This window comes from Electrona antarctica (assembly GCF_951216825.1).
Source record: "Electrona antarctica genome assembly, chromosome: 12".
Classification (NCBI taxonomy): Eukaryota; Metazoa; Chordata; class Actinopteri; order Myctophiformes; family Myctophidae; genus Electrona; species Electrona antarctica.
This window is the reverse complement of record NC_136793.1, coordinates 32,094,775-32,117,674: the sequence shown is the minus strand read 5'-3', so window position 1 is coordinate 32,117,674 and position 22,900 is coordinate 32,094,775. Positions and strand designations below refer to the sequence as shown.

Below are 22,900 nucleotides of genomic sequence, written 5' to 3'. Positions count from 1 at the left end.
TCTAACCACCCCCCAAATAGATTGAGTTTCCTCCAAGCGAACAAAGAGGGATTTAGAAGCCCATTCTGTCACAGTGACAAAGGCTTAGGATGGGTAGTTGATTCCAAATTAGAGCCTATACCTTTGCTATGCTGGTAGCCTGGATGGAGTGACCACCACCGCTGAATTTAATGAATGATTTATGAACCCGGCAAGGTACAGTGTCAGAAATGTCAGTTTCATCACAGAGCCACGGACCATGACAGAAGTCAGCGAGTCAAGCAGCGCGTGTGTTGAAGAATGATAATATTTATTCTGAGAACATGGACAGTAATGAAAGGAGCCAATACCATTTTTCCAGTCTGGGGGGTGAAAAGGAGATGGACATGAAAACTGTATTTCTATTACAGCTCTGATGTATTACATTGGTATTGTTTTCTCTGCTTCTCGTAGATGCCGCCTCAAACAAACTGCAGGGCAGCAATGTCTTCACTATCGCCAAACGTACAGTGGACGGCCAGGACATGCTGTACCAGTCCATGAAGCTCTCCAACGGCATCTGGGTGTTGGCTGAGCTGAAGGTGCAGGCAGGAAACCCAAATTACACGGTGAGCATAATTAACCTTGCAGTGGCAATTGAATGACTATAAACTAGTGCAGGCATGGCTGCATGGTGATGAGTAGTAGTGATGGGGGAGGGAGTGGTTGGTTGCATAGACTGTGGTTTGAGTAGTGTGGTGACATGTTAAGTTTGTGTCTTGTCCCTTGAAGTGTATGTTGTCTCAATGTGCTACTCAGTTTTGTTCCTGCGTAGAGACATTTTTGAGAATAAAACCTGTATCCTGCATGCCCGATTAAGATATTTTCTTGTAAACAAATCAATCATAATAGTAGTCAATCACTTGCCCCTTTGAATGGTTTATAGCATTCCACTCCCCTCACTCAAATTCGCTCCATTTCCCTCATTGAATGTTCTAACAGAAATTGTCTAATCATGATGTTTTGCATAATATAAATATATATGAATTATCGTTTCATTTACTTGAGCATAATATCATTTTTTGTTTATCAAATGGTAAGTAATAACATGCAAATGCATAGATGTCTGTCAAAAAATAAGGTAACACTGTTGTGTATAGTCGTGACATGAACATGAAACCCTGGCTACTCTCTCCACCAGTGTTGATTTCGTCGACTACCTTTTTTCACTGACTTAAACTAAATGGAAACTAAGCTATGATGACTAAGACTAAATATGTTGACAATTTCATCAACAAAACAAAACAACTAGACTAAAATGTTTGCAAGGGACTAGTGGACAATAGATCCAGTATAAGTAAGACACAAGTCATTTTACACTTGGTTGCATACTGAAAATAGCAGATCTAATTACGCCATTACGACGGCAGTGAGGCCCGCCAAAATACATTTTAGTCAACTAAATCAACTAGATATTAGTCGAGTCATCTTATGACATTTAGTCGACTAAAACTAGACTGACTAAAATATGACAAACTAAATTAAGTTGCATTCCAAAGACTATTTAAGACCAATTAAAATTTGCTGCCAAAAACAGCACTGCTCTCCCTCCACCCATTATGGATTGCGTTTGTCTTAGAATTTCTGAACGTCTGTCTGCTCCACAGCGTTGACCTTGGTGTAACTCTCCTCCCAGCTCGTTACTCAGTCTGCTTGTTTGTATTCATGGTGTGCAATTTAATGTATTTTAGTACGGGGGAAGGGGGGGGGGGGGGGGCTTAAAGTTCTCCTCAGGACGAATTTCCGTCCTGAGGATTTCATAGGGAGATCAGTGTAGATCCGCAAAAAAATATGAAGGCGTATATTGTGTACAGTGTAGAGATGGCCGTGGTGTGAATGACATGACTTGCTATCCTAGTCAAGTGATCAGGGGGGCAACAAAAAGTGCCAATCGGATCCTCATAATAATATTTTCTCCGCGGCTCCACCGCTTCATTAATAAGCGCCCATGTGTGCACAGACTCCTAAGCTGCATGCGTGCTGCTCAGGGCTCAAGCAGCCACTCGGCCTGCCCTGGTCTACGAACAACCAACATTAGGAGTTTAGGACAAATCAAAGTTATCAAACGGCGAAAGTAGCCGATCTGCAGGAAACTAGTAAACTTTTGTGGAGATATTTTACAGCCTCCGCTGCGACTGCGTTACGTTGAGTGGTAATGTTTGATGTGAACGACGGGCCGTGTATGTGTATACTGGGTTGTGTGTGTGTGTGTGTGTGTGTGTGTGTGTGTTAGCAGCATAGCTTGTCTTTGTGATTAGCGCAATAGAGCGTCGCAGTCCCGCCCCCTACCATGGCCCAGGAAATGATTCTCCGTTCATTTTCCTCATAGACATTTCAGAAAGTATTAGACGTTTACGCTGCGAACAAAGCCAACTGGAGTCGTGACAAATCATGACAACATTTTTGGGCCGAACAAATAATTAGAAAGAAGAAAAAAACGGCAGGTTACAACACTTCTTTTGTTGTTTTTCTTCTGACAAATCCATGATTAGTCTATTGCCCTTGAGGTAAGTCATATAATTTGACTTGTATAATCAAGATTTAGAGTGGATTGTCTGTGATTTAGATTTTTTCTTTTTCACATCCTTTTGTTTTTTTATTATTTCCCTCCGTCTGTCTCCAATTGTGGTGATTCTTCATTTATATAGGGTATGCGCAATTTGCGCATGCATAAAGTGAATGGCAAATCAAGTGGCAAAGTGAGTCTAACATTGTTTAATGCAATCAAATAGGACTTTTCTGTTTAGATGTATGGGCTGTCAAGGTCAGAAAGTAGTTTTTTGCCACTCAGTAGGTGTTCCTGCATAACTTCCAGGTATTATGATGATGTCCCGTGCATACCCTCTATTCAGGACATGGAGGTTGTTTTTTGTTTGAGCAACATTCTTTTTAATGCTTGCTTCAATTTCAATCTTTTTATTATTAGTTTATTATTAAAAAAAATTAAGCTCCTTTCTCTTCTTTGGTCTTATTCACTTTTAAAAAAATGGGTTCCTTAGCTTAATGGATCTGGGAAGCTCATCCTAATTAACCTATTGATACCATCATAAGATGTAATTTGTTGACTTTAATGCACTCATCTGCCACTCTGTGCTTCTGTTCTGTCTGCTGCATGGCCCCATTCCTGTCTCTCTCACAGCACATGACAACCAAGATGCCCATGGCCTTTTGTTGACACTAGCTATTTTTAGGGCTAAACAAGTAAAATCCTGCCATTGCATGATTCTCTTTGACCTGTGGCTGTGAAGGTTTCTCTTTGCTCTTTTAGAACAGACCGTCAAGTCTATCTGAGCTGGGGAGGTATATTAACTTGTATGGTGTTTGCTTTTGCTGACCTATCATTTTTTCTTTTCTTTTCTCTTATTTTTAGGGTAGAGCATGTCTTGGCCTAATTCTCTAACATCACACTGTTTAATTTGGCTCTGCTCTCCCATGATGCCTCACTATTTGTGTATCTACCTATTTTCAAGTACAGTGGAGTGTCCTCATCTCACATCCCCTGTCCCCATGGCAACAATGTGACCAATGGTATTATTTGATTTTCCCCATCACACCTCAGTTAATGATTGCAAGGGTTTGTGTCTTAAGTGATGCATTTTCAACACAGAAATATACACCCCTTTCTATCGCGATGCCATTTGCATACCCGCCTATATGCCAAGACACCAGACTTCACATTATTTTTTGCTAACCTACTTATGATAGGCCGATTTCATGCTTGAAATATTTATAACTTTAACCTAGTGACCTAGTAGATCATGATAAACTACAAGTATTCTGTCTTTTTACTTGCACTTGAATCATGACTTTGTTGTGAGGTCTCCCCTTTCACTGTAATGTCTCTTCATTAAAAGTAGAAAGCTCACAGCCAACTAAAATTTGGTATAGATGCAGGACAAAATCAACCTACATACAAATGGGGAAAAGATTCTACACACTTAATTACGCTCCCACAAATGCAGTTATTACTGCAATGTGTCAATCAATTAACCACGGTCTTGATCACATAAACTAACTACCTTTGCCTTTCTGTTGTTTTTAGTTTTCCTGCAACTGCTCACATCGTGTGTGTGTGTGTGTGTGTGTGTGTGTGTGTGTGTGTGTGTGTGTGTGTGTGTGTGTGTGTGTGTGTGTGTGTGTGTGTGTGTGTGTGTGTGTGTGTGTGTGTGTGTGTGTGTGTGTGTGTGTGTGTGTGTGTGTGTGTGTGTGTGTGTGTGTGTGTGTGTGTGTGTGTGTGTGTGTGTGTGTGTGTGTGTGTGTGTGTGTGTGCGTGCTTATAGCTGTTCTATTTGCCTTTACCCACTTAGATATTATAAAGGCAATATTGGTGATTATTTATCAAATATGTTTTGTAAATAGTTCATGAAACATAGTACCCACAATATCATCACTATCTATAGGCTAGATATCGTGGCATTTGGAAAAATCTGATTCAGTCCAGCTATATAATTCAGGTTCAGTGTACTGTACATAAGTACTAGTCAGACAAAAGTAATACAAGTGGAATATCCTGCACTTGCCACACTACCCAGGCAATTTTATTGGATGGGGAAATATAATTCTATACATACGTGAAAGCATCCTCGTTTTCTCACACTGCTGACAGGGGAACACTCGCCTGAATGTTGCTGCTAGCAGCATGCATTTGTAAAGAGACCAGAGTTCATTGAGTCAACATCCAAGGAGCCTCACAATTGAACAATACCAGAAGGTTGAGAATGTTGCATCTGAACACGGCTTCTTTTAGTTCTTGAGGATAGCCAATTAGCCATGGTCTTGCTGTTGTTGAATTAATTTTGTCCAACTCAGTCAGATTCTATTCAGTCAGTCCGACTGACACCTCACATTGATAATGGACCCCCAGGTTATAGTTGAGTGAATCATTTAGAGAATGGCTTGATTCTAATCCTGCTGTCATGCTGTAATTGCAAGGCTTATGCATTTCTTGTAAAATATCCTGTTCCAGGCACTCAGGAATAGTGGCTGCTTCAGTATGAACACTACTTGAAAGTCTTTTGACAGGATTTATCAGATCCTGAAGCTACTCTCAGTTTGGAGTAACGTGTATATAGTGACTGTAGCTAGTAAAATTCTATAAATGTGTGGATGTACAATGTTTTAATTTTTTTATTGAAAATGAATAAAATCCGCACATCCAGTCGAGTAAGAGTCTTTGTTTAATGATAAGTGCTCCGCAGCAGCAGTCATACCAGACAGACAAACGCGTTTCGGCGCGCAGGCCTTCGTCAGTGTCATTTTTTTTTATTGTATTCCTATTTGTTTTATTTTTATTTGTATTGTAATGTCCTATCTTCTGTCTCTTAATGAGATTCATGAATCACGATTTTGAGTGTACTGTACCTTCTAAACCCATCCTCAATAAACTACATCTACAACAACTCCGCTCATTAAAATGCTGTATGTCTACCTGCCCATACACAGCATGACCCTCCCCTGTCTCTTCTCTCCGTTCTCAGGTGTCTCTGAAATGCAGAGCTCCAGAGGTATCCCAGTGTGTGTTCCAGAGCTATGAGGCAGCGCTGAAGAACTGAATCACTCACAGACTAGAGTTACTAGAGAAGCATAAGGAGCAGCCCAAAGCTCTACCTTCCGTCTCCCAGATTTCTGGAACAAGTCCTGCCCTGCCCTACCCGATTTTTCAGACCCATACTACCTTTCTCAAAACATAAATCAATTCTGGTTGCTTGTAGCCTGGAGACCAGGTGTCTTCCTTTGGCATCCAGCTTCTTGATTGGAACATTTTAACAGTTTCTTGTTGGATTCTAATACTTTGCCCATCCATATTTCTAAGGCTGCAGAGGTTTGTGTGATGTCCCATGTCTAGCTTTATCCCATTCTCACATATGAGTTTTTGATGTTTATATATTAAACACAATGTACAATTCAGTCTCAAATGTATCTGTCATATTGGCTAGTGCTACACCTGCATGATTTACAGACCCAGCCGTTATGGCTTTCCTAGCTTGAGCTGTTCTGGTTTGACCCCTTTTTTTAAAGGGAAAGGAAGCCCCAATGTTTTGGAACAGATTGTAAAATGAGATTTGTATTCCAATGAATGTCTTTGCTGCATGGTTATCTGTTTCTGATTACCTCATCTTAGCAAACCGGCGTCTATTTATAGTCTGTAATCAGCAGTCAAATCACCACAGTCCGCATATTTATTTGGGGGATTTCAAATTAAAATATGACAGTACCAAGCTCCTGTTTCCTCACCTCGGCTGTTACCCAACCCTCATTCCCAAATCACCTGTTTAAATTGGAGTGCGTGTGTCTGTCTGGGTACAGGTTGAGACATTAAAGAATAATCTCTGATCCTATTTTGTCTTATCTGTTGGACTTAACCTTATGTGATTTTGGGTTCTCATACCTTTTCACATTTTGTTTTTGTTCAAATTCATTCCTTGTCACAGGTCCTCCTATACCATCTCTTAAAGCAGAATGTCTTGTGTGCTGTGTGCATGCATGGGTTTAAGTGTGCATTTCTCCCTTTTGGTGTGTGAGTAATCTGAAGACTGTAGACAGAGACTGTCTTGTAATCATTCCATTTGTTTAGTTTTTGTTTGTAGAGCAATTAGTGTAAATCTGGCAATTGGGGTGAGTGGCAGATATGTAGTCATATCTGCTACAGTATGTGCTCTTTCTCACCTAGCTTGATTTTTTTTGTTTTTTTCTGTCTTTTCACTGTAGCCTTCCATGCACCTCAGCCATCTGAGAACAATGCTTGGAGGTAAAAAGACCCAAATTATGTTTGTCTTTCTGTCTTATTTTTTATTAGACTGAAATCTCTTTGACCAGTTCTGCAGGATGTATGCACTTACAGACGCCTTTTAGAGGTGGGTGTGTGTGACTGTGTGTGTGCGTGTGTGTGTGTGTGTGTGTGTGTGTGTGTGCGTGCGCGCGTCTGGAGGGCAGGTGGGTGGTGGTGGTGGTTGATTCATGATGCTGGTGATGGAAAAATTCTGACTCGATTTTGTTGTGTGCATTTCATTTGAGACAGAACTATTAAAAATCTGATATTCACACAAGTCTAGTTTTTTCCATATGCATGCACAGTGCACAGGATGTATGTTTATTAGACATACGTAACAACTGATCCGAAAACGGAGGTGAAACATTATATAAACATTTAAACTATTTTAAAAAGATTACTCATCAATCATGAGAAAAAGTTAAAATACTACAGTGGTGGCATCAAAATGGGCATCTTTTTTTGAGTGGTGCAACCACGGCTATGTGTGTCCCTGGGTCTGTCTGTCCTATCACGAAAATAGCGTTATAGCGTTTGTTCACCAAGTGTCACTTTTGCACAGCCAGGGAACCAGGAAGGAGGGCTTGTAAGTACAGTACAGTATGTACAGCACAAGTACAGTACAGCACCACTCACTTCAGACGGGTCTGTTGTTTATTCCCTGTAAGGTAATTTGGTAAAGCACTTAATGTAAATATACATGCATGCTATGATTGTTTCACACTTCTCATAGTGCCTTACATTATGGTCTCACGCCAGTGGTCACACTGACAGTATATCCCCTGTGGTCATTAATGGTAAGTGGCCGAGCTACGAGTAGACCATTGTATTCCCATGCTATTGTGGTGAGCAGAGATTTCTTCCCATTGACCCTGACACAAATTGCCCCCACAAAGCTGTGTGTATACTACAGGGCATATACTCATTAGTGACATTTTAAAGACATATAGCCCTGTGCTCAGTGTTGGGCATGCAGTAACTATAGTTAGTAGTATTACTGTAATAATATTACTTTATCCATTAACAAGTAAAGTAAGGTATTACTCTGCCAAAACAGCAATATTATATGGAAGATTGGTGACTCTTATTCTCATTCTTAATATTATTATTCAAAACAATTGGATTCAGTTCTAAAAGAAACTGACTAAACAGATTGTGTTGTACATGATCCCTTTTTTGTGGGCGGGGTCAAAAGTAATATGTAATATAATATGTAATATATTAGTCTTGATTCTAAGAAATATAATATTACTTTTTTAAGGTAATAAGTAATATTGCCCGGCCAACACTGCTCATGAGCCAGGGAGTTGGTTTTACAGCACTGGTGACTTGAGCATCCTTCACGGCTTGGCATTGTAATTCAGCAGACTTTAGTTGGCTTTCTTCTCCCTTGAGCCAAAGGTGAAGTCTGAGTCTTATCCACTGCTGAAAGCATTCTGCTGAGTGACACTCGAAACGGTGAAGGTTTAACCAGGGTTTGTGTTGTGTCTGCTAACACTGTTCGAAATGTGTTCTCTGCTAACACTGTACAAATGTATTCTAGAAAGCTACAGCATGCAGTTTCCCTGTCAAAACAATGATCATCCGGTACTATGATTATAAAAACATGATGTTAATTGTTTAAGTCGGACCGAATTGTCGAGCCAGTCGAGGCAAATGTGTAGCCTACGATCAGGTGTAAGTGTGTTTTTTATACATGTGTGATGCATACAGTTAGACTGCAGGTATTCACAACATTTATATATTATACTATAAATTAGGGTTTGTCATTTTAATTCTGGCTGCAGCATAACTCAGAAGATGATAATTTGTAAACGCTTTTTTTAAAGTCATGACCTTGGAATCGAGATCACAAGGCTATAGGCCTGATAATGGCAGAGCTAATGGGGGGGGGGGGGGGGGTCTATAATGTCTCCAGTTCATTAGCCTAATTGGTAGGATGGGACACATTTCCCTCATCCAAGAACAGTTGATCAGTCGTGATCTTTAGAAATGCTGCTTAAATAAAGCCTTCACCCAGAAATAACTATGAATTCCTGCTCATTCCTTTACATTTTATTTGCATTCATTTGTGCGCTTTCACCTGCATGACATGATCCTATTGGATGTACGAGGGAGCGAGGGATTTGCCATTTTTTTGCTGAGAGAGAGAGAGAGAGAGAGAGAGAGAGAGAGAAGCGCATGCACCCGCTATTCAACAACAGACACACAAGGCACATGCCTTTACAGAAAGCGAACGTCTGCAGTCTGTGGAAAGCAATTTTCACCCTAATTACCATTCACCACCTGCGTTTAAAAACATTTTTGTGGAATCGTATTCAACAGTAAAACACGTGGGACGTCTATCTTGAAGGATGACTGTCGGTCTCTCGTCTTCCGTGTCGAGGTGTCAGCCGTGGGCTAGTCAGTGGTAGTGGTGCATCAGCTGGAAATGAGTGGGAATGTGCAGAGACACATATTGACTGAAGATCCGTTACAGGCATGCCAGTGAGCTCATTTGCTCTTAGGCAAGGTGAAAATCCACAGTGTTTGTGATTGTGATTATGTCCATGTGGAGACCACAGGGACAGACTTTACGCTTCCTCTTAGGGGACGAGGTCGCTAGGGGATGTCCCCTGAGGATGAGCAGAGTTTCTCCCTTTTGGAATGCAGGCACTGCGAAGAACCTCTGGAACGTTGCACGCTCTTGATTGAAGGAGTGATTTTATGTATTTATATCTTTTGACTAGTAATTGCATGGATTAATTTCAGCTGGGAGAGGTATTTGGAAGTGTAGTTTTCGTAGCCCCCATAGGAGCCACGGCTGATTTATTCGTTTAATTGCAGCACTATACCCCAAACACAAAAACAATTTGTTTTCTACGGTAGTTGTTGTTGCTGTCCATGGTCCTGAACTTGTGCTCCAGGGATGGTTGAAACGCTAAGTATCGCAGTTATCGGTGCTCCCGGAGTCGGTAAAACTTCTATAATACGCCAATTCATCTATAATGATTTCTCAGAGGAGTACACACCGACCAGAACCAGATATGTATACAGACCCTCCGTCATATTGAATGGCAACATGTACGAGCTGAAGATTTTAGATGTCCCGCCAATTTCTTCCTTTCCAGCCAGCTCGAGCCAGGTAATATTTATATTTAAGACACTTGTACCTATACAGTATATGGTTGTTGTTGTTATAATCTTTTGTCAGATTGATTGAATATGTAGGTTTTATGTATTTCCTTTTTATAGAGTCGAGATGAAGAACCATTTAAGTCCATCATTTATTCTGACCCCTCCCCGAAAGGTCCTATCTGTCCTGACCTCTCATAATTTATACATTTTGGATAATTATTATGGACTTAGATGGTTCTTTGTCTCAACTCTTCTGTTTATGACTATGGGCAAAGACAAAACACCAATTGTATTTTTTTCTATCACTATCAGATGTCCCCAGTTGCTATGGAGACCTGGTTGACTTGAGCCTTGGAGAGCTTACAGTACTTTGACTTAAACTCGCCTCTCTCTCTCTCTCTCTCTCTCTCTCTCTCTCTCTCTCTCTCTCTCTCTCTTCTCTCTCTCTCTCTCTCTCTCTCTGACCCTTCAAGTCTGTTACCTTCCCCCATACAATGCCAGTTTGTATGATAGGGTTGCAGGGATATTATTCCTGTACTTCCTGATTTAAATACAATTATTTATATTTAATTTATCCTTGCTGAGCTTTGTGTACTGTTGTGCTTTGGGGTTCAAGGGAATCTTTGTTGATTGCTTCTGTATACAGATAATTACACCATGATATTTTTTGTTGTGAACTGAATATGCAACCACACTATATTATAATTCTCTGCTGTCTTGACAAGTGTAACAAACTCTCGTCTCTGAGGAGCATGCTGTAAAGCACCCAAGAAGGACATTTCCACGGTTGCTATACTAGATAGAGCTCCCATACAATCCCTGATTGTATGGTACTTGCTTCTAGAAGCCCCCCCTCCACCCCACACACATGTATACAGGAGAGCTGCCACATAGGAGAAAGCGTATCTGAGCCATAGGCCTCTTGATCTTGATCTTATTGACCTTGATGTTCTACACAGTAAACGCTGTGTTAACACAAAGAGTTACAACTTACAATCAAGGTCTTGTAGACCATCCAACTAGTGAAGAGAGACAGATTTATGGTGCTAGGATGCATTAAGACTTAAGAGGGTTGTACCTCTCCTCATATCTTCAATATAGGCAATCGAATTGAGTTTCTTCTTTCTTCATCTTAATGTTGTTTAACCCCCTTTAGGGAACAGGCAGCCAGGTGTAGAAAGAAGGGAATTAGAGAGGATGCGTTTCCCGTCTCTCCCCCTGAGTCACATTCAAAGATTTCATGAGCACAGCTGTTCATTTTCTCACATTGTACTGTAGTTCCACGTTGCTCCATATAATTCCATTATTGATCCATTTCAGAATGGAATTGGGCTGCATTGAACCGGGGGAAGGGGTCAGTGAATCCTCCGTGTATAAGGAATAATGGGCAAAGAAACACATTAACCTCATGCAACGACATTTTGATCGGATAGATTTATGGTTATCCATTTGTTCCAGAATGGTCCTGAAATATGTGTTGTATAGTGTTTCTGTTCATATTCTGGTCGTTGTGTCCTATTCATTATGATAGGACTGGTGGGACATATCAGACATTCTTGATTCACCAGCTCCCTTTCTGTGACCCACTGGTCCTTCCCCCCTTTCTGTGACCCACTGGTCCTGCCCCCCTTTCTGTGACCCACTGGTCCTGCCTCCCTTTCTGTGACCCACTGGTCCTGCCTCCCTTTCTGTGACCCACTGGTCCTGCCCCCATGCTCTGTGACCCACTGGTCCTGCCCCCATGCTCTGTGACCCACTGGTCCTGCCCCCATGCTCTGCACAGAAATGTAACCTGGGTCAGGGTCACAGGACACAATGTTGAAGCAGGGCTGACACACACAAAGACACCTGATTGAGATTTACTTCCATTACCAGTGCAGATTGAATTAAAGCATGCAGCCCTCTTAAAGGACTGCAGGGAACAAAAGACTAATAGAGAGAAGAGACAGAATCTGCTGCAGTCTATTAGCTAGGTTACATAGAGTTTAATGGACACTGTTGAAATAAAGTTTACCAAATGGGGGTTCAAATTGTTTCCCTCATAATAAAAACAAGCTGGACAACAGTACAGGCTGAGCATGTACGGTGTACGCCTCCACTCTGAGACAGCATAGTTACCTGTCTGCTCTGAAACACTAAAGCCTAATTTAGGCCAATACAAACTGATTTTCAAATTGAAAATCTATTTTCAGCAAGCATCATGACCATACAACAAAATATAAAAGACTAATTTTGTCCATGTCCTTCTCTCTAGCACTGGAAGAGTATAAATTAAGAATATAGGCCTAGGCTACTTTTGAAAATGGTGACTCCCAAAATAGGGTTAATGTGGAACAGGTTAACATTCCATGATTTTACTGTGAGTCTGATGGAAATAATAATTTGGTTGCTGTGCGGCCTCGCCATCCTGGCTGTCTGTCTGCTGTTTGTGTTTGGAAAGCATCTGTCACAGTCTGTCGATGGGATGTGATGACAGATGGATTCTAAGCAGCACATCAGGCACACGTTTTTGTTTTTCTATTATGTTTAGGTTTGGGGGGGTGGGGGTTATTGTCATAATGTATCACCATGGCACCCTCCCACACAACATTCTCTTTCACTCTGCTGGTTTATCTGCTAATTTTTGTGGTTATCTCAGTCAATGCCATCTATGATAATGATATGGAATTGATTTGGCTCTTATCTTGCGTCAGGTAAAACAGCACATGAATCATCCGGTGCCCTTTTTAGCAGAGCCTTGAGATAGGAGCTGTCAAACGCATACACACAGGCCTGGCAGAAATGTGACGTGTGCATTCTGTAATACACGTAACATAATGTTACGTGTTCAGGATGCTTGGTGCATGCACTGACATATGAGTGTAATGTAAGCCATCACCCTTTCAAAAGCTTACACAACATTAATCTAAATATTTGTTCCCTTTTACAGAGGAGAGGCAGGTGAGAGACCAGCAGCACCAGCTGCATAACTTGATTTAGTCTCGCATGGCCAGACTAATATCACAGTGCATAGATATTAGTCTGGAATCTCTGTGTGGAACCTGCATTTCCAAAAAGCCTCTGGTGATATGATAATAAACCCGCCCCATATTTGCATACTGGGCCCTGATTGGTGCCCCACAACTTCGGGGGCAGCTAAATCAGTCATAACCGATCGGGCCAGACTAATCTGCCGAGGGCTTCTTTTTTTCACTGGGAGATTCGTCTGGTTTCCAGGCTAAACTAGATTAGCAAACTGTATAGGTCATCCATGACACGTTACGCCCAATGGATATAAGACATTCTACAATCTTATTGACCAATGTGAACAATTTGGCCATTTGGGGCTCATCTTCAGATGCCACACAGCCTTCCCCATTTGGGGCTCATCTTCAGATACCACACAGCCTTCCATTTGGGGCTCATCTTCAGATACCACACAGCCTTCCATTTGGGGCTCATCTTCAGATACCACACAGCCTTCCATTTGGGGCTCATCTTCAGATACCACACAGCCTTCCATTTGGGGCTCATCTTCAGATACCACACAGCCTTCCCCCAACTCTATTATCTAACGTATAACGCACGTATCACAACACGCACCCAATACCAGTGAGCTGCCCTCTCTTAATGATGCAGGACATGACGGCTTTGTTTGGCTCTAGAAATACACAGTAAAATGAGGAATGCTACTTTTACTTTCAAAGTCTACACTTTCAGTTAATTTAACTTTCAGTTAAATTAACACCCCGCATTTTACTATACAGATTTCTTTAGCTATGTTTCAGGGTTAAATCAATACTCCAGATTGTACAGAAATAACGATTTTGATTTATTTGACTGTATCTACGAATTGCTTTTTTTTTCTCACTCAGTTTCATTCATTTCCCTGGGTTTTCTTCTTTTTTTAAAGAGGTGGGTGTGTTGAGTTCCAACACTGCGGTGTTGGATGTACTGTAAGCTCCTCCCCCACATTAAAAACAAGACCTGGGTGACAAAGAGATATTGGATGAGAGAACACAAGGTTCTATTTTTAGCCCACAGTGATATGAGGCTGCATCTGAAGCACCTACTGTAGAATGGATGCCAATAAGTATATATCACATTGTCAGCTTTGCATTGTACATTAAGATGTATGCATCTCCCAGGGCGATCAGTGATGATTCACATCACTGAAACTTAATATATATATTGGGACACATGTTTTGGAATATGTACTACCACGGCAACAACGCACTGAAATGAAAACGTGTTGTGTTTTTGCATGCATTTTGATTCCGGAAATCTGATATCTCTGAGCAATCTTTTCACTTTTAACCTCAGTCACGATGTCATTTTGTGGCCTCGTTCCTTATGCTCTTTCTCCCCCTTTTCCCTGTCTTGCCCACCTTTGCTGGTAATGATCTGTGCGCCTCCATGTTTGTATGCATGCCTGATCATCTCATTATCTCCCTGCCTGCATGCAAGCGAGTCCCTCCCACTCACTCACCTAAACGCAAGCACACTTGTGTCACAAATCCCGTCTCCCAATTGAATGATGGCAATTATTCTTGGCTGACAATTTGACAAATGTTAGTAGTACTGTCATCATTAGAACTCACATCCATCACCATCGGCATCTCCCGCAGCGTCTTTTCCTAATGCACACAGTCTAAATTAAAACATCCAGACCCACAGGAACGTGCCCAGGGGGGCGGCCTAGTTCCTGCAAGCCACCCGTGTCCAAAACGGACGAGAAATGACAGAGTTACCTTGTGGGGGTCCCCGGGGGTCCCTGGAACATCCAGACCCCCAGGAACGTGCCCAGGGGGCCAGGCCGGGTCCGGCGAGCGATCGATCGAGAAATGACAGAGTTACTGTGTTGCACCTCGCGTGCTTAGACATATACTGTACATACATACATACATACATACATACACATACATACAGACAGACATGGACACACATAGCTGCATATTGAAGTGGAGGCATCGCTCAAAAAGTAAAAATGACTTTCGTTGCATAGATCATGTTCACGTTGATGTTTCAACCCCAACCCCAACCATAACCTTCCCAGGGAGGAATATGCTGAGGTCATTGTGTTAAATTTGGGTTAGACATACCATTGCTACCATACACTATGAATAAATAATGTCCTTTTTTTTGCAAAGATTCAAAGTTGTTCAATATTATTTATTGGTCTATGTTCAGATGTATTTCAATGTTAACATTGCTGGCCCTTTTTATGATATGAGTATTTTATATTGAATTCGATTTGGAATTGAGTTTTAGCTGAATCGCTAGCCTCACAGTCCATTACCCCGCCCATTAGATGATGTCTACACTGGACCAGAGGTTATAGTATGTTCACACAACTGTTTATACATCCCGCAATCCTCTGGCACTCTTTAATCTTCCCCTGTTCAGGTCTCTGTTTTGTCTTTTCTCTTTCCTTGGGCAGTTTGTTTCTCCCTCTCTCCCCTGATGCTCTCCTCTTTTTCTAGCTGCATCTTTAAACCAGCAAAAATAACTTACTTACTTATCACTGCACACTGGTAATGGCAGTGGCCAGGTGGAGAGGGCATGGGAGTGCAATTAACAGGTCACCATGTCATGGCCGAACTGTTTGTCCCTCTAGCAGCAGAAAATGTATTCAACTGTGCTATGCTTTAATTATTGTTAGGAAATCATTACCATTAAACTAATAGTGCTATTTGCCCTCTGAGGCTGCACTGTGTAACCAACCTGAAACAGAGTAGCAGTTCTAATCGCCGTATACAGTACTGTAATTCTAATGTTTGTCCTGATAAACGCCCCACGTGTTTGCTTATTTTCCATGCACCGTTTCCTCTAGGTTCTTGGAAGCTGTTATTTACAAGCTGGTGCTTTAGAAGAGCTTCTAATTGTAAAAATGATTGACTCAAATATAACTACATATCAATGTTTTCTGTCCTGTGTTTCTCTTTTAAGGAGTGGCTGGACTTGCGCTGCAGAGGGGTTCGCAATGCCAATGCTTACATCCTGGTCTACGACATCTGTTGTGTGGAGAGCTTTGAATACGTCAAGATGATTAGGCAGCAGATAGTGGAGCATAGGTATGGTCAGTAGTACGTTGTTTGGTGTTTGAAATACAGTCGCATGCAACTTGTTAGCTGTGGCTGCCTGGATATATGCTAGCAATCGCAATCCGAATGTGACTCGAGTCTTCCCATGACAGCATGCAATCCCACAGCTCCACATGCAATTCCATTTTTCTGACAGTGTGACAGTGACAGACAGTTCACTCTTTGTGATGTATCTTAATGAATGGCAATTCCTTCTCCCTGAGCACTGGAGAGCGAGAGGTGCATCAGTAAATTCTAGCGTTATAAACAAAACGAACAAAAGAAAAGCTCTGTCCTCCTAGCTCTTGCTATAGGTCTATACCTGCATATATGTGTATATTTATGGGGGAAAAGATGACAAATGATTTGCCAACCTCTAAAGAGGTGCTGTTGATGAGATTATTGTGATGAGACAATACTTACATTGCAAAGTTGAATCCCCTTGCATGTAGTGATATTATTCTCTCATGGGGTTTATGCTCTTGGGTCAGTGGCTGAGCCATGAACAGCCCATGTGTTAATGACCCATGAAGAGAAGCCATTATCGAAACACCAAGGGCAAGAGAAATAAACATGAGAGACACAAAGAACAGAGAGGTGAAACTGACTGAAGAAAAGAAAAACTGTGCTGCTCCCACCCTGCCATCCTACCAGAAACATTTACACATTTATTTTAGGATGGGTGCAGATTAAACTAGAACTGCACTCTGTCGAGGGCCTACTTGCTTGTTGCACACAAGTAAATGGCCTACTAGTGCGCAAGCAGAGCGCGCAAGTACTGTAATTGGTTTTCGATGGTGACGTAATGACGATATGTTTTAGTGTCGGGAGGATTAAAGGTAATGCCCCTATGTATACATATGTAATCTGACACCACTGCCATATCAAGCACAAGTAGTCATTACGTCATACGCATGAGTGACGGCTTTCGATGGTGACGTATATGTCGATCAGTGTCGGGTGGATTAAAGGAAATGCCTCTATGTGTAATTTGTAAGATGATTAGCGGTATACTGTGGTTACTTTGCGTATGCCCCGTTTGATGCGTATGTATCGTAGCAGCATATGACATCAGGGTATAACTGGTACAACTAGCTCTAAATGATGACGTAATAAAGATGTGGATTAAAGGACCCAATGCCAGGGTGTAATTGGTTTTCGATGGTGACGTAATGACGATATGTTTTAGTGTCGGGAGGATTAAAGGTAATGCCCCTATGTATACATGTATGTAATCTGAAAGTAGTCATTACGTCATACGCTGGCACGGCGCATACACATCAAATGGCGACATACGCATCGAAGCACTGGACGAAAACTATTACTTGCGCACTCTGCTTGCGCAAGTAATTAACAGATTTGTTTCCATTTTTTATTTACTGTGTTAAATGTGTGTGTAAAAATGTAATTTCTGCTGTATAGTGAGAAAAGACAGGAAAGAGGGCTATAATAGAGGGGATGCCATGCAACACAGGTCATTAATTCTGTGCTTATATGCTGCTTATCCAGCTGAAGCATCGCAGAGCATAACTGCTTTGTTTCAAGGATTCTGTAGGGATGAAGCAGAGTGTTTGAATGCTTAATAGCCAAAAATGGTGCAGCCTGATTTTGCCTAGCAGCCAAGATCTAATATATTATAAACATAATCAAAATACTGTAACTCTTCTGCAGTATCATCTTGTCTCAGACTTACCACAGTATTTCAAATTAAATGCAAGTCTAAATGTGATGATAATTTCACCCTATTTAGTTTAAAAGAAAGAAAGAAAAAAGGTAGTGTTGTGAAGCAATAAAGTCAATTTGAACTGCTGCCACCAAAATGTGAATGTTATTTTAGATTTTGGCTTAAGGGGGTCCACGTCTTCACACTCATACTGTAACTGTTGCTATCACCCACTCACCCATATAACCATATAAAGAGTTCCAATGCAGCTACGCCCAAATATGGGATGCAAACAAGCGCAAAAGAATCCATCAGCTTTGTACTGTATATGGGTACAAAATGGTGCATGCCAAAATATATGGGCATATACTGATATACTGGCATAAAAGGGACAAGGACTGACTCAAAAACGTATGGGTTCCTGAGTCACAACTTTATGCCTGCCTCCAGGAGATCAAGCAGGGAAAAAAGCACAAGTCAATACAAAAACGTATTTGTGGACGAAACCATGAAAAGCTTGTTTAGATCAGGGTCCACCATTTTCAATTCATCATAACAATTAAAGACGTACAGATATACACTATATAAACTATATATAGCCTACTATAATAAAAAAGCGAAAACATGTTCAGTATGGTAAAAAATAGTTTTATTACGGGGGCCAGTTTCGAATTGCAGCCGTTCGTAGGGGCTCTTTGAGAGTTTTGCAGGAGTCAAGTCAAATTAATTTAATCCCGTTTTGGCTGAATCTGGGTTGCACGTGTTTTGTTGAACACGTTGTGAGTGTGTAGTATTTAGACAGATACATGGATATCTTGGTGGTGTAGCGAATCTTGTAGACCAGACCCATTGCAAGATTCTGTACTGTTGTCAACTCTAAACCATTCCAGCCTATCAAAATGGGTAGGGTGAAGTGGGTTCTGGGAGTGAGGCCAAGTAGTAGCCTGACCAGTTTGTTTTGGGAAGTCTGGAGCCTTGTTTTAAGGGCCTTTGAGGTGCTGTGGTACGATACCTTGTATGAGGGCTCCAGCTGTTAGGGTCTTCAAGGTGTTTTTGTTGACCAGCGAGGAGATCCTGTACAAGAATCTTGTTCTTTGGTTGCCTTTTGGATTACATTGGTGGCCATTTTATCACCGGAAAGATTTGCCTCCAGGATGGAACCTAGGTAGGTAATTTCATCTTTTCATGTGATAATATTGTCACCACTTTAACTGAGAAGCCTTGCTGAGATTACTATTTGATCCAAAAAAAATGGATTCGTTTTTTCCCAGGTGTAAAGATTTATTATCAGGTTTGTTCCTGTCTGAGACCAGCAGTGCCGAGAAAGCCATGAACAGGAACAAGTTGCTGTCACAGGCTGATGTGTCGTTTACATATTAGGAACAATAAAGGCCTTTGTTTTTATTTAAAACAAATCTTTCCACCAAATAATGAATGAATGAACAGAAATCAAACATAAATATGAATCCCAGAAAACAAAAACAAAAGAAAAAAACAACAAAAACACAAAGGTAAACAGAAAAACAGCTTGACATAACTACAACAATACAGCATGTTTCAAGTTGAGTGCAAGGCAAGGCAGGAAAAGAGCAGGAGACATGACTCACAATATACATCAGATATATGACCTTATTTGTCACAGGCCAGTAAAGGCCTTAATATGCTTCCTTGTGGAAAAAAAAGAAAAAGGTCAAGCTCACACAGTGTTCTATCAGGCTGATAGAACACCTTCAACTGAGCTGTTGTAGTAGAGCCCAAGGGTGCGGTGTCCTACTCCAAACTTCTTCAGTTGTCAGAGCCAGTACAGCCGCTGCTGAGCATTTTTTCTCTATGGTGTGTCTTTCCCATTTGAGCTCCTCCTCGATTTGTACTACGAGGAACTTGAACTCGCACTGACCCTTTCCACTGCAGTGCCATCGATGAGGATGGGTGCATGATCTCTCTGCGACCTCCTGAAGATCAAGTATGTTGATCTTGTCTCTGTAGTCAGACTCATTGTTGTTGACGATTTGGCCTAACACTGTCATGTCGTTCTGAATAATTTCTGATGGTGTTGTGTGGGTGTGCAGTCATATGTGTACAGGGAGTAGGGGAGAGGGTCTCAGCACGCATCCCTGGAGTGCTCCAGTGTTGAGGGTCAGGGGGTCAGATATACTGTAGCTCTAGGTCTCAGATCTTTGTGTCTTGTGTTTCGCTGGGACAATGGTGTTGAATGCTAAGCTGTAGGCCACAAACAGTTTACGTACATATTTGTCCTTGTTATCCATGTGTGAGAGGAAGGTGTGGAGAGCCATGGGAATAGCATCATCGGTCGATCTGTTTTTGGCGGTATGCAAACTGCCACACTACGGATCCAGCGACAGGTAGCGTGGAGCAGATGTATTCCCTCACCAGCTTCTCAAATCATTTGCTGACTATCGGGGTGAGAGTAACGGGTCTCCAGTCGACCTGTAGGGACCACAGCCTGGGAGAGGGACAGATTGAAGATGTCAGCAAAAACACACGCCAACTGGTCTGCGCATACTTTAAGGACCTGGTCTGGAATCCCATCGGGTCCTACCCCCTTCTGGATGTTGACCGGTGTGAAGGCTGTGCGTACATCGTCCTCTGAGTTGGTAAGAGGGCTGGTCTCCTCTGCTGGTGCTTCTGATGGCCCTGCTTGGCTGCTGCAGTTGGAGCTGGTATCGAACCGGCCGTAGTAGGTGTTTAGCTCATTGGGGAGGGAGGCAAGCAGGTTCAGTTCACTTCTGTTTTTTGCTTTGCCGTACGTTATGGTGTGTACCACCTGCAACGTGCCCCTGATGTTGCCACATGGTCTTCCATCATTGCGGAGTAGGCCTTTTTGTAGGCTTTCTACATGGCACTGTGTAGGGCCGATTTGGATACATCATCCGAACTGTCTTATATGGAACTACGTCATCTATGCATTGTTAAAACCGATGACTGAGTCTGAGAATTTGTTGGCGTTATTCCCAGCGGCGTCCTTAAACATCCCCCAGTCAGTCTGGTAAAAACATGATTGTAGCATGGCGTTTGTGTCCTACGTTAGTTAGCTGACCCTCTGTGATAGAATGTGCCAGCTAGACAGCAGACGTGTTTCTGATGTCACTGACCTGGCTGTTAGTGGGGAGAAGAGGATTAGTTTGCCAGAGCTTTGGGTAATAAATCACCCTCAGTCCTCAAAGACATAAAAAACCATGGCATTTTGATTTACCGGTATGTGAATTTCTGTGTGTTTTTTTTTAATATATATATATATATATTAAATACCACCACATATTCTCTGTTGCTTTCTTCACCATCCTTTGTATGACCTTTGTTTGATCTCCCCTGTGCTATTGTAGGGAAGGCAGCAGCAGTGAGGTGCCAATCCTGGTGGTCGGCAGTAAGAGAGACTTACAGCGCCATCGCTTCACCCCGCGCAGAGCAGTTTCAGTGCTTGTGAAGAAAACCTGGAAATGTGGCTACGTGGAATGCTCTGCCAAGTTCAACTGGCATGTGGTCCTGCTCTTCAAAGAGCTGCTGGGTATCGCTGTGGCACGAGGCATGCGTCAGAATCACACCTCTATTCGTCTGCAAGGGGCGCTACAAAGGAACCGCTGTACTATCATGTGACCCTGCAGAGACACTCCCTCCTCCTCTTCCCACATCAACCATCCCTCCTCAGGAGTGGAGTGGAGTGGGGATGGAGAAAAGAACTTCTATCTAAATGGCTGGAAAAATATATACCCTGAGGCCTCCTGCTTTACTGAGCTGATTATTCGTAATGAGGTTTGTGAAGCCTATAATTTAGGCTATACTTAGTCAAATGGCGGAGTCACTTGCAGAAAATAAAATGTATAATGCTTTGTTTTTGGCAAGTGACATCGTCTTGGAGAGTTTTGCGCTGTAAAATACATTGACTCCTCCCATGCCCATCCAGCCACTTCCTAGTCAAAACTTTTCAAATCGTTATCAGATGTTAATGAGGGTCGGTGGAAGGTGTCAAAGTAAAAGTATAAGAGCTTCTCTTTGCATCAGCCTGCCAGACAACTGTCATGTACACTATGTGAGATGTTGTGCTTCCTAGATCACACAGCAACAAGTCTGACCTGCAGCGACAGCCTTTTGGCTGTGACTGTGACCAAGCTGTGCTTTTAAGTCCCACAACGAAGAGCAATATCATTGAGTCTTCCCTTTCGATTTGTCATATTCAGCAAGGTGGACAGGATATACATACCACTACACATCTCTGGATTCCTTGTCAGGTAATATGTACTGTAGGAAAAGATAGGACAGTGAGTGAGGTAGATATTATGAATAAAATGTAGCTGATCTTTGGGGAAATTATTATGAAAGATAATTAAAATAGATAAAACTAGGCAGTGTAACTTCTTAGATTCAGTCTTCATTGATTGATTGATTGTACACCTGGTGAACTGAATCTTGTGGGCAGAATTGCTTCTTGTGGTACACAAAAAAAACAATTATTTAATTGGGAGAGTATTCTGGGTGATTTATATAACCTAGGTTGCCGCCATGTCTTGCACTGACAATAACAGATCTACAAGCTCACAATGTGTCGCCACGTTGTGAGCTTGCATCAGCTAGCCTATTTTTGGTGCGTGACACCTGCTTCATATTATAGTTGTCTTGCATCAGAAAACACTGCAGACCCTTATCATGATGTAGGCTGTACTTGAATTGCACCCTCATTTCCTGACAATTTCGGGTGAATACATTACTTGCAGGAGGCTGCGGAGGCTACAGGAGGATGCGGAGGCTACAGGAGGATGCGGCGGTTGGAGGGGGGGGGGGGGGGGTGTCTACAACCTCACAATGAGTTGTCGCGCCGTGAGCTTGTTGATCTGCTATTCTCACAATATTTGTAATATTATTTATTTATTGAATTTGCCCAAAGTAGGGACAGTCAATGTGGTTAACATAATTATCATATATATTATATTTTATATACGGTATTCTTTTTATTGTTAAATTGGCATATTATCAATACATCTCCCAAAAGGAGATGCATGCATTTAATCTGTCTGACTAGAAGTATAGGGATGAATCCTATCCCAACTGGCAATTAAAAATGAATTACCAGAGGGGGGGGGGGTCAAAAGCATAGGAATGACACCCCTGCCCCTTCCCCCAATTGAATTATATTCAGGCAAGAAGACCCATGGAGTAGCTACATGGCAAAATATAATTCTGATGTTTCATTTTTAGAAGTAGGAAGTAGCATTAAACATCCTTGAGGCTTGTCCTGACCACCTATACTCACTAATT

General features: G+C 41.8%; 2 protein-coding genes across 7 annotated transcripts in view; both read left to right on the top strand.

Moving 5' to 3' along the window:
• Positions 1-7,064, top strand: part of ap1b1 (adaptor related protein complex 1 subunit beta 1) — a 37,064-nt gene extending 30,000 nt beyond the window's left edge. For 2 of the 6 annotated variants that reach the window (XM_079515892.1, XM_079515891.1), the window contains exons 21-22: positions 433-587; positions 5,496-6,351. In XM_079515892.1, the coding sequence (XP_079372018.1) occupies positions 433-587; positions 5,496-5,570 (230 nt within the window). In that variant the 3' untranslated portion in view covers positions 5,571-6,351. Of the gene's footprint in view, positions 1-432; positions 588-5,495; positions 6,915-6,951 lie in introns of those variants that run through there. The other 4 variants (XM_079515890.1, XM_079515889.1, XM_079515888.1 and 1 more) reach the window with 4 other exon arrangements.
• A 2,631-nt stretch (positions 7,065-9,695) lies between these two features.
• Positions 9,696-21,244, top strand: rasl10a (RAS-like, family 10, member A; the record flags this gene model as incomplete). Its single annotated transcript, XM_079515396.1, has 3 exons — positions 9,696-9,911; positions 15,833-15,957; positions 20,974-21,244. 3 exons carry the CDS (start codon positions 9,696-9,698, stop codon positions 21,242-21,244), a joined length of 612 nt encoding a protein of 203 aa, XP_079371522.1.
• Between the last annotated feature and the right edge of the window lie 1,656 nt (positions 21,245-22,900).